This window comes from Triticum dicoccoides, chromosome 4B (assembly GCF_002162155.2).
Source record: "Triticum dicoccoides isolate Atlit2015 ecotype Zavitan chromosome 4B, WEW_v2.0, whole genome shotgun sequence".
Taxonomy (NCBI): Eukaryota; Viridiplantae; Streptophyta; class Magnoliopsida; order Poales; family Poaceae; genus Triticum; species Triticum dicoccoides.
The window spans coordinates 92,317,273-92,328,667 of NC_041387.1; the positions used below are offsets into that span (position 1 = coordinate 92,317,273).

Genomic DNA, 11,395 nt, shown 5'->3' on the forward strand with positions numbered 1-11,395 from the left:
AGGGGCAGTTGCACTACAGTAGCAACGCTATATAGGCACTGAAACTGGCAAGCATGAGTTTGCGTTCTATAGGTTTTAAGAATTAGAGACAGATTAGGAAATAAGATATATATATATATATATATATACGTGTGTGTGTGTGTTAGAAGAAAAAAATGAGTAACATGCATTTGGTCTTTAGTTGAAACCCTTCTATATAAAGGGATGGCATCATCAAGGAATGTTAAGCAAGAAATACCAAAGAAGCCCCTCCCTCGCATTTGCCTTGGAGCCCTGTCGGGGCTGGAAACAGTTCCCAGTGTGTACAGGAGGGCAAGCAATGTTTCTAGCAATCGCATGGAAAACCTATTATCTTGTTCATCCTCGAATTGCTTCACACATCAGCCATAAGCCCATCAATTTGGGTGTCAGAGCTAATTGTTGCCCCTCCCGTCAGGCCAAGCAACGAGGGTTCCGAGTTTTCGGGAACAACCGCCAAGCTTGATCATGTCACCGTGCACTCACCAACATGAATGGACACATTGACAGTCATGATGCTAGCCTGGCATACACAGAATCATGGCACCCACGTGGCTCGTCAAACAGTTGACTTGTGAAGTTGGTGGAGTATCGCCTCAAATTGTTCGACATAAACCACTGTTGTACGGTCAGGGTCTCTTAGCTGGAGCTTGATGGTGAGGGAGCTCAACATGAACCCAATACTAAAGACATCACAGTCTCGTTGCATGCATTCACCGGCATCGGCATGAGTTGAGCTTGCTGATCATGTTCTTCACCTCCAATCCACTCACCATAAGCCATAACAGACCTCAACCAAAGACGGTCCTTTTTCAGCTAATTGGTCATGTCAGTCAACTAATGGAGAGAAAGATATCAATTTTGGTAAACTTTTAATTCCGTGCGCGTTGGTAAACTTTTAATTGTTGACAACATACAAGTCTCCTTAGTAGGGGAGTCCTACCATTATGCTAATATAATCGAGTATTAAAACTTGGTATCAAATTACTAAATATTTCTGGTGACAACAATTCTGATTTTTCAAATTCGTTGCTAGCCACAACCCTATGGTTCTCCCGCCTTTTTACCACCTCTCCACTTGCGCCTGCTGTAGGTCTTGCCGAAGAGCTTATCCGTAACAGGTGGGACTATACATTTCTGGTATGACATATATTCTAAATATTAGCATTAGACAAGAAAAATAAAGCTTTAAGGAGTAGGATATTCCGTATATTGAACATGAAAGATAAGCAACGAGGATGTAATAGTAGGACCCTACAAAATGATGATAACATTTGCAACACAACCACGTTGAGGTGGCCAACAGACCAACACTAACACAGATGCATAATCATTATAAGCGCTATCAATTTAGAGTGTGATTGCCTTCAACTTTTCTAATAAAGCCGAGCATGTTCTAACAAATATCAGTACTAGTGATGTCCACTATAAGAAAACATTGCTGATTGTTGCTACTATTGTACAACTTGCTGCTTGAAATATCTGGTGTGAACTAGCATTTTAGTGTAACTTCTGCACATAATTGCATCGCCCTCATGAAAGGTTGAATGGTCAGAATGGGGTCCTTCTTTATAATTATTATATCCCATTCTTTTCTAAATCTCTTCAAACTTCTTTTATAGCTGTTCTGTTTTAGACCCCTTTTTTCATTTGTGTCAGTTATGACTTGGTTAACCTCTAGTAATTCCAAATTATTTCAAATAAAACAGGCCCTGAACTATCAATAAATTTACATATGTAGAAAATACAACTGAAATGCACAGAAATCATTAGAAAATATATACTTTGTCCATTGAGGTTTAGAGTTGTGACAGCATAATCCCTTGAGCGTCAGTGGTTTATGTTGCTGTGGCTCTAAATCTCATGGGCTCAAGAACAATTTTCCAAATCATAAAACTGAATAATACAAAACTAATATTCTGTATCTGTTTTGCCTATTGTATATCAGCCACCCTTTACTCAAAACAATTTCAAAGGGTTCATCTAGTAAAATTGCAAACTCAGACATACAAACTAAGGTTCGGCAATCATCTATGCATACCTTGTAGTACTTTTTTTACGGCAAAGATATCACTATTGTTGCCAGTTATCTTGTCTCACCGACTACTTTCTCAGCTCACTACATGAATCAGCTCAATAGCAGTCTCAGAACCACAATTGCAGGGTGTATTCCTGCTTCACACTAGATCAAAATGGCGCTTCCCTAGCATGCTCTAGGCAAATTTGTCCATTCTTGTTAGGGACAGCATAACAGTAGGCAGTGGCTTCACTTAAGAAAGAAGAGGCAGGAGGGAGAAGGGAGTATGTATAGAGCATAGGTCGCTTGATATTTGTGGGCCTTATCCACTTTTCGGCATTGGCTCTGCTCACAAGGTGCCTCTCCAACCATATGGCTGCACATGCTAAAATGCGGGAATCTACGGATCATTTGCATCAAAAATACAAAATTACAATGTCCAACCCAAGCGGGTTCTGTTAGCACTAATCTTGATATTTTGTGCCTACATATTTAGTTTGTCTTCGTTATGCATGTAGCATAAGTTAGGGAGTAGCTAGTCTGGCGAATCTTCAGCGGAGGCATGCGGAAGGTGAGATGCCAAGCCGACGTGCGATACAGCGAGCACGGCGAGATGCCGATGGCGGCGTGAGGCGGTACAGCTGTGTGATGCGGCAAGCGCGTGAGAGGTTGGAGCCTGACCGGCTAGACGAGGTAGTTAGAGCTGAGAGAACCAGTGAGTTGGTTTGTTAGCCTGCTTAGCCGGGTTGTGTGGCTGTTGAGAAGAAGAGACACGAGTGGTGTCCGTGGGCGTACCTGTAGTGCATGTAGTTAGTGGTTAGATAGTGTTCTCGTGCATGGGTTAGTGGCTGGTGTGGCCGCTGGGCTGTGTGCGTGCGTGTACTAGTTAAGAACTTGTACTCATGGTTGTTTTGAGCCAAAGAAATAGAGAAGAAAAGGGGTTGGCTGTGTGAGGCAGCCGGCCACCAAAACCACTTGTGTCTCTTTTCTTTGCGTGTGTTGTGAGAGGCAACCGTGATGAGGGGCAGCCGGTGGTTCTGGCGGAAGGTTCCGGCGCCAACAGATTTGTGTTCAATTGGTGTAGACATCGTGTGCAAGACTTGATTGCCACATGACAATGTCATTAACAAAAGTAACGAAATATAGGCTCTACTGAACCAAAACAGAATAGCTCAGGGATCATTTCGACTACAATATTTAGCAAAATGGAAGGATGTTAAGTGTTTCAAACACAGCCCAGCATTAGGAGTGCAAGAACCCAAGGAGCAGGGAAGGGTAATCCACAGTAGCACCCCAAGTCCATTGCGACTTTTTCCTGATTTCCCCATATTGCTGGGACCAGAGTTACAGAGTGATGTTGTTGTGAAATGTGATACCAGTGTCATGAATTAATATGGTTCCTGATTTAGACTATGCTTGGATCCTGCTAGTGGATAACGGCAGCTGCAAATACAAGTAAAAGCATGGAAGGAGGAGATTCTGTTGCAACCTCCTCTCTGCAAATTCATGATCCCACTGAACCTCTTTGGGATCATTATTGGAAAGACCCGGTAGTGTTACTAGAAGAAATGCAAATATCACAGCAAGGAAATGAGAGGGAACTAGATGAAATGCAAATATCACAGCAAGGAAATGACAGGGAACTAGATGAAATGCAAATATCACAGCAAGGAAATGACAGGGAACTACTCAAGAACAAGTCATCTCTAATATATATTTAGTCCTTCAATATAAAAACAAGCTCACATATTTTGGAACTGTCGTCCAGCAGTGCAAGCATACCCATAAGTATACCACATGCATGCGTAACCTAGGCCATCCCTAAAAAACATATACATTTGAAAATAGGGGTAGAAGAAAACCTCTTGTTGGGCAGGTGCAAGTGGTCCTTTACAGGCTCTTCCGACCAAATCACGGATTGAAGCTCCTCGGCTAGTGTCAGCACACATGCTACTATCCCATAGTAGCTCATGGTTGTTGTCCAGGTTCAACCACTGCAACTGTAATTTCATCGAGAATTGCATCTATGTTTAGAAATAGAGGTAATATGAATAAACAATTTACATCTCTTAACCGACAATCTTACCTCCCCTTCAAGTATTTCAAGTCTGGGGGGAGAGGGCCTAATCCATGGAGGAGACAATCCTCTCAGTGGTGTTTGTTGAAGTAAATTCGTCACCACATTATCTCTATTTAGTTTGGTCGGTGATATTCTAGACATAATGAGGGGAAAACTTAATTCATAATCAGACAAATAGAAGGGGAAAATGAACTATAGGCTATGAATGCCCTTCAAACAATCATTGCACACAGAGAGTAGTTGAGTCTACGTACCCTGATGAATCACCACAGCTTTGGGAAACATCTGGGTCAGGAATAGCACTTCTAACCGTAGCAGCTGCGCAACTAGTGTATGTCTGTAGCTGAACATCATTGCAGGAGTATTGGCTTTCAAGTCGGTCTCTTGGCAGCAACACCTATAAAAGAGAATTATCTTCTGAACAAAAAAATTCTACATGTATACTGGGTGTATTTTTTCTATCAACTGTGTTCACTCAGTTTCAGAATAATTATATGACAGTACAATCATCTACCTGAGATGCATAAGAAGGCTCCTTCAAGTAATTTTCTGCAGAATGTTTCAAGATCTGAACATAGGATAACAAAATTCATCATAAGTTTGGTAATGGTGGACCCACAATTTGGATCCCAGCAAGGTAAAAAAAACTACAATCCGAACAAAATGACTATCAGTCCATGAGAACACAAAATGATTCTGTCTACACTGCATTGCCAGTTTACCACTTCTGAGTTCTGATGGTCACCAAATTACCACTCAGCAAGTATCTGGCATCTCCAGTTTAGAAACTTGCACTTGTGACACTGTGGCAGCACATTTTCCAAAGGCCAGACAAAAGCACAGCACTCTATTAAATATAGTTTCTTGCGTTCAAACACATTTAAATCCATTTAGCAAACAACTAGGCTATTGACTTTTTTTTAGCTGAACTAGGCTATTAACTTGGCACCTCCCAATTGGGATATCAATAACTTTTATCTCGTATTAGCTACCTCCAAATACTTTTATACACATTTTGTGAATTTGTACATGTGTACACTGATGTCAACATACTATTATACATTGGGAAAAGTACATGCATATTGTCAAGTTCCTCTGCACTATTCCAGTAGTTCTTTCCCATATCTCAGCAATCATGCACTCCCTCCATTCCTAAATATATGACATTTTGGTAGTTTAATTTGAACTACCAAAACGTCATATATTTAGGAACGGAGGGAGTAATTAAACTAGAAAACATACATCACGAGAATACCTCCTTATTGTTGTCCTCATTAGCTGAAGTTAGCAAAAGCTGGAGAAAAACACGTTCTGGTCTCTCAGAAATTTCATCACAGGCAACCTGTAAAAGCAAAATTAGATGGTCAGAATCGGAACTCTAGGAAGGATCAATGCTATTCTGACATAACTGGATTGTAGAGTTGACTAAAAGAGTATAGGACTATACGAGAGTTCAAATTAGAGAAATAGTGAGTACTGGGTAGCTCTAACTGTTATGCTATAATATCATGATTCATGATGACTTCTTTTCTGAACTAAGATTTCCAGGAGAGGCAGGGAAGGGAACCTCACCCCAGGGTCAAGATTGAAGAAGTATTCTTCTATTTTCTTGTTTGATTAACTCCCCCCCAGAAGGTCCTCTTTATATAGAGGCCTAAGATTCCAATCTAAGTAACAATTCATACATCTTATCACTTATTGGCTTAAGGCCCAAGCTAGATGGTACTTTGTTAATTTAAATGATAAACTACCTAAACAAGGGAATGGGAATCTTCTATCCCATAACTGGGAGCTGATATCTTTGCCATATGGCATGTACTTCCGTACATAAAACCTCCTTCAGACTTCAAATAGGAGAAATAGTGGGCATCTCTAAAAGTAATAATCTACCATGATTGGTGATGAATTTGTGGTGCAGATGGTAACTAATCGACATAATAAACAGCAATTTTCATGTTCCAACTCTACTGATACTAAGAGAATGACAAGCACATAAGCAAGGCGAAACAATAGTTCAAAATAAAAAGCACAGATCATAGCCTAGTTGAGCCCCAATTCATTTAAATCTTAAGATGCTTCTTTTAGGGTTCCAAATAAGTCCAGCATGGTGCTTGCTCTTGGTAAATTTTTGCAGCATGTTCTGACGTTTAATCTTTAATTCATTTGTATAATGATTAAATGACTATTCAATGTTGCAGTGCCATGACTAATGATGAATGCAACATCAGTGTATCAGCAGTGCAACTACTAGCACAAACCCATTAAACAGTTCAAAAGAAATCTGCACTAAGTCGATTGTGAAGTGGAACGAAGTGGAGCTATTTGTGATAATTTCACAATAATCAAAAGAGCGCACATTGAAATCACTTCCCGTCAACTTTGTCTCAATCAAAAAAGAAAAGGATAAACAACACCAATGTGAACTTCATGCACATGTTAATGCAGATGTATGGCTTTATTCCTCAATGAAAAGCACAATGTATAGACAGAAAGTTTACAACTTACATTTATTAAGAATGGAACAAACGGATTTGTCAGCTGTGAGGAATACCCTTGATGAAGAATTGCAAATGCAATTAAACGCTCAGCTGGTTGAAACATCACCTTGTCCTGGAAAGGGAACAAAGTGGCATAAATAAAATCCTGATTTTCAGTTTCCCTTTACTAATAGAACAAATTCCAGAAAGAGGAGAACAGCAAATGAAATATTGTTAGTATGATTAACAGAAGGTCTTTGAGTGCAAAATTTTATGAAATGCTTGCAGGAATAGACACCTAGATATGAAATGCACTTGTTTCGGAAACCTCTCACATCTGCATACATAACATTTTCCAAACACAATTGCAACAATGCAAAAATTGGGACAAAATTCAATATTTTCATGTAAACAAGTTGCTGTCATTTAGGTGCCACAAAGGTCCTAGAACCTTTCAAGAACACGATTTGCTAAGTTTATATAAGTGAATTCAAGCAGCCAAGCACTACATTTCACTATCAACTTATACAAAGGGACTGCTAGATCATAGTCAAGTATATAACACATCAAATCAAAGGTATAATTCCAAGCAAAAATGATGGAAAAAAGGGAAGCAAATCCACATACTTATCAGCAATTTGGTACTTCCAACTTAGGCAAGACGACCTAAACCCTACTAGTTCTACCAAAGACAATAATACAAAAAACAATGATTCAGATATGTATCTTAATTACTTAGTTAATAAGACAAATGCACTTCTGTTATCAGGACAGATAATTAGTAAATAGTACAAGTTTAATCCTTCATTCAGTACCATCCATAAGAAAGCTGACCTAAAATCCTAATAATCACAGTCAGCCTTGTCAGCAGGGGCTGCTATTATTAGAAATTCAGAAGAAAACCTAGTGAGAGATGGAAACTAACTATCAATCATTCTGACAAACAAATTCAGTCAAAATTCAAGCACCACCACTGAAAGTGCAAAAAAAGCATCAGTAACAGACCCACTGAAACTGGGAAGAAGAAAAAGATGATAATTTGAGTCCTTTCGACACTGAAAACAACATAATATTTTCTCCTGAACCAACCATCAAAGATGTGAACTGTGATCCTGAAATAATCCAACACCCAGAACCTAGAAAACAATAAGCACATGAAAAGGAAAACTAATTGCTATGAGCTGAAGATGATAACAATGTGCCTCTTTTAACCATACTAATATATTATTCACTGATAATTGCCAGTGGAACCTTGCTAAGTTCATAAAAAACCCTATACCATAATGATTTCACAGGTTTTTTAAAGAACATGGAAAGAAGTGTTAGCACGTCTTTTCACTAACAGGAGAAGCAAATTGGCAAATGAGTTACGCAGTAAAGTGACAAAAGCCAAATAACACAGCACACACACTACACAGGAAACACGAACAACTTACGTTACTCCTCATGGTGGTTCGTGTGACAAACACTACAAACACTTCACCAGGCCACCAATATACTAACATCTCACTCAAAATCTAAAACCAGAAGTACCAAATAGGCATTCAGTCAGGCAGTTTGATGTATCAAATGGAAAAAGATGTAACCAACGTAAACTCTAATAATCGACCCTGGTTCCACTATCTGGTCTGCTATCTTCCCTATTTGCTCATGATGTTGTCAGATGATTTCAGTAAAAGGGGAAGAAGAATTCAGATCTACGAGTTCAGGAATGTCTACATCTCGATTCTTCTCTTGAACTCTTTCATTTTCCATCTTTTTTTTTCAGAGCTCCCCGAGAACCCCAATTAAGGGCTTTTTGGTTCAGTGCCAGCATATGGTATTCTATGACATCTTCCTAACCATTTCGACCTTCAATCCCAAGGGCCGGTGAGTCCAGACCACTATGAAACCTTCATATTCGCTGTTCGTCAAAAGGCTGTGTTGCAACACCACTTACCGAAGGTTCAAGTCAAAGGTGAAGGGTGCATGGTAGCTCGCACTTCGGAGCTATGCCTCCCATTGAGTAAGAACAGAATGCCTCAATCCTTCGTCACATCTTCAGTGACCACAGGATGCCTACATGGTTGAAGCAACAAAAGGAGCATGTATACAGTTCCTAAGCTTCGTGGTTCAGCCTCTTGTCCACAATTGCAGAGTTGTGTTTTGTTTTTCTCCTTTGTGTTGACAGTGTCGCAAGAACTGGTGTATCCACTGCACTCTGCCCTAATACAATCAGGGATTTAATTTTCAATAAGGGAACTGGAATACAGAATCTTAATCTTCGCCCCGATCCTTCAATCCATTAAAACCCAGACAGAGCAGCCAGAACTACAGAATTTCGCAGAGTGACATGAATTTCCAAAAACAACTACCACATACGCCTTAGAATCTAACTGAACTTTGAAATAACCAATCAAAATAGACAAGCAGGTTTTCTCACACAAAAGCCGTACCCATCGCTGCATAGTTTACCAACCCCCCACCCCATCCCAGTTCCAAACCTCCATCGACAAGAATACCGATCGACCTACCCCCAAAAAAACCCTAGAAACCTATGCGCCTGACACTCCACAGCCAGGGGCCAACCGGCCAAGCAAAACGGCGATTAAACTACGTATACGGAGGGAGTATGCAGATGAAGGGGGTGGGCGGGTTCAGAGCGAGGGCTGCGACGGCTTGCCTCGAGGAGAAACTTGATGGCGGAACCGAAGCGGAGGCGGCGCTCGGGTGGGACGCGGGCGAGGAAATCCGCCACGACGTCCTCGAGCGGGCGCGAGACGCCGGAGATCAGCTTGAGGAGGTCTGCGCACTCATCCCGCCGCATCTGACACATGGGCATGAATGGGGAAGGCGTTAGGGCAGGCGCGGTGGCGGGCGCCGCCGCCGGCGAGGGGCCGGCGTCCTTCCTGGGGGACATGGTCGAGGGGTCGGGTGGGAGCGGGCAGGGCTTAGGAAAGGAGTGAATGGGTTTAATGGTGGCGAACTGGCGATGGACGCTGGCTTTGACGAGTACTGTAATTTGGATGCTTTGATATATGAACTTCTCATGGTTTAAATCAATTTTGGCACATGTTTGCTCCACCTGTGGAGCTTAGGGTTTTTTTTTTAAGGATTCCTGTGGAGCCTAGTAGAGTTTGGTCGATTTATGTAAGACTAGGATGGGAATGGGCCAGCCCGCTCTGCCCCGACTGATGCCCAATGGCCTAGTAGTCTAATGACAGGCCCATGCCTCACTGGATATGGGCACCCATTTTAATGCTAAATTTATTTACAAAAACACTAGTAACACAACAACATATTTTGCAGGGGTTCTCGCCCTCGTTCCCCTCATCTTCTCTCGAATCGTCTACAGAGCGCGAGGAGCGAATCAGGGGAGTCCTCGTTCCCCAGTCCTTTCGCTGGCGACCTCATCGCTCCTCCTTGCCTCCGATGAACACCACGGCCTCAGGAGGTGGGGGGAGCTCCGCGGAAGCACGTGTGTGTAGGTAGGTCCCTAGTGGTGTCGTTGAGACGCCAACAACGACACCGCGTGAGAATAAATCACCACGGCTCCGGTTGCGTTTCGTCGGAGATGTTGTCTCTGGCGGGGAGCTTGTGGGTGTCCGGTCCCTCCCGCTCCACCCTTGCTCCAGGGGTGTGCTTCTGCGGGGCATTGGGGGCGTGTGAGGAGTTGGTGTCTTTTGTAGTGGGGTTCATCCAAAAATGCAGGAGATCATGGTGTTGAAGGCGACATGCTTGGGATGGATGGAGTTGTAAGCAAAGTTGTCAGAATCGCGACTCAAGTCTTAGAATCTTACGACCTTACAATCCAAACTAGCCCCTTTGATTCTACGATTTTGCTCATAGAATCTAAGTTTCTACGATCCTGGTAGTTATGATTCTACGATTCATGATCCTACCAACGAAGCTCCGGTCCGATTCAGAATCTCGATTCTGACAGCTTTTTAAAAAGTTCTATAAAGACAAGGCTAATAACCCTCATGAATGCATATGCTAATGGTGTCCGGCTCCCCTTGCCAAGTTTTTAACCCTTGACGGTGTGTAATCCGGTCAGTACCATGGGTAGGGTTGCTAACGTGGCTAAAAGTACCAGATCGGAGGTCACACAGGGGTTTTACCCAAGTTCGGGCCTCTGGTGAGGAGTAATACCCGGTGTCATGCTTTTTATTGTTATTCATGGTGAATGTACCCCTTGCGAGGGATTACAATGAAGTAGATAAGTAGGTCTACGGGAGTAGATGGGAATGAGAGCCCCGTAGCCTTCCTCTTATATGCACAGTGAGGGCTATTGTTTTACAAGAGAGAGATCCAATCTTGGTCACTGTCATGCTGTCTTGGGGGTCAAGATGATCCTTATATGTCTATCCATTCCTCCAGGCTCCCTTTGGTCACTCGCTCCTTGGCGGGCCTTCTGGATCCCATGCAGGCCTGCTATCGGGCTTCTCGTGGAGAAGCCACCCACGGTATGATACACCGTCAGTAGCCCTCCTGGGTGCCAGTCAAGTTCTCTCCCACCGGCTTCATGTTCCTGACGCGGGGATGGAAGTCGTTTGCCCGCTCCCGCGACCTAAAGTGCGGGCAGGTCCTGTAGTTCAGGTACAATGGAGCCACCACCCCCTTCGTGAAGTTCTTCGGGGCCTTCGGTGGTCGCAAGGAGTGCTGCGCAGAGAGCGGCAGCGGCACTGACTCCTCCAGCGGGAGCGAGAGTGACGAGAGCTCCTGGAGCATCAAGAGCGAGGGCGACGACTCTCACTAGGCGCGGGGGCGCCCGAGTCAGGCTTCGAAGACGCGTAGTGCTCCACCTAAGTTCCTCCTTTCTTT

The 11,395-nt window shown here is 42.8% G+C and overlaps 1 protein-coding gene across 1 annotated transcript in view; it reads right to left on the reverse strand.

The window, feature by feature from the left end:
- Positions 1-9,566, reverse strand: part of LOC119295211 (CCR4-NOT transcription complex subunit 11-like) — a 14,928-nt gene extending 5,362 nt beyond the window's left edge. The window contains exons 1-7 of the mRNA XM_037573577.1: positions 9,255-9,566; positions 6,621-6,725; positions 5,371-5,457; positions 4,630-4,683; positions 4,370-4,512; positions 4,122-4,248; positions 3,898-4,035 (exon numbers count right to left, since the gene is read on the reverse strand). Coding sequence (XP_037429474.1) covers positions 3,898-4,035; positions 4,122-4,248; positions 4,370-4,512; positions 4,630-4,683; positions 5,371-5,457; positions 6,621-6,725; positions 9,255-9,491 — 891 coding nt within the window. The 5' untranslated portion in view covers positions 9,492-9,566. The remainder of the gene's footprint in view (positions 1-3,897; positions 4,036-4,121; positions 4,249-4,369; positions 4,513-4,629; positions 4,684-5,370; positions 5,458-6,620; positions 6,726-9,254) is intronic.
- Between the last annotated feature and the right edge of the window lie 1,829 nt (positions 9,567-11,395).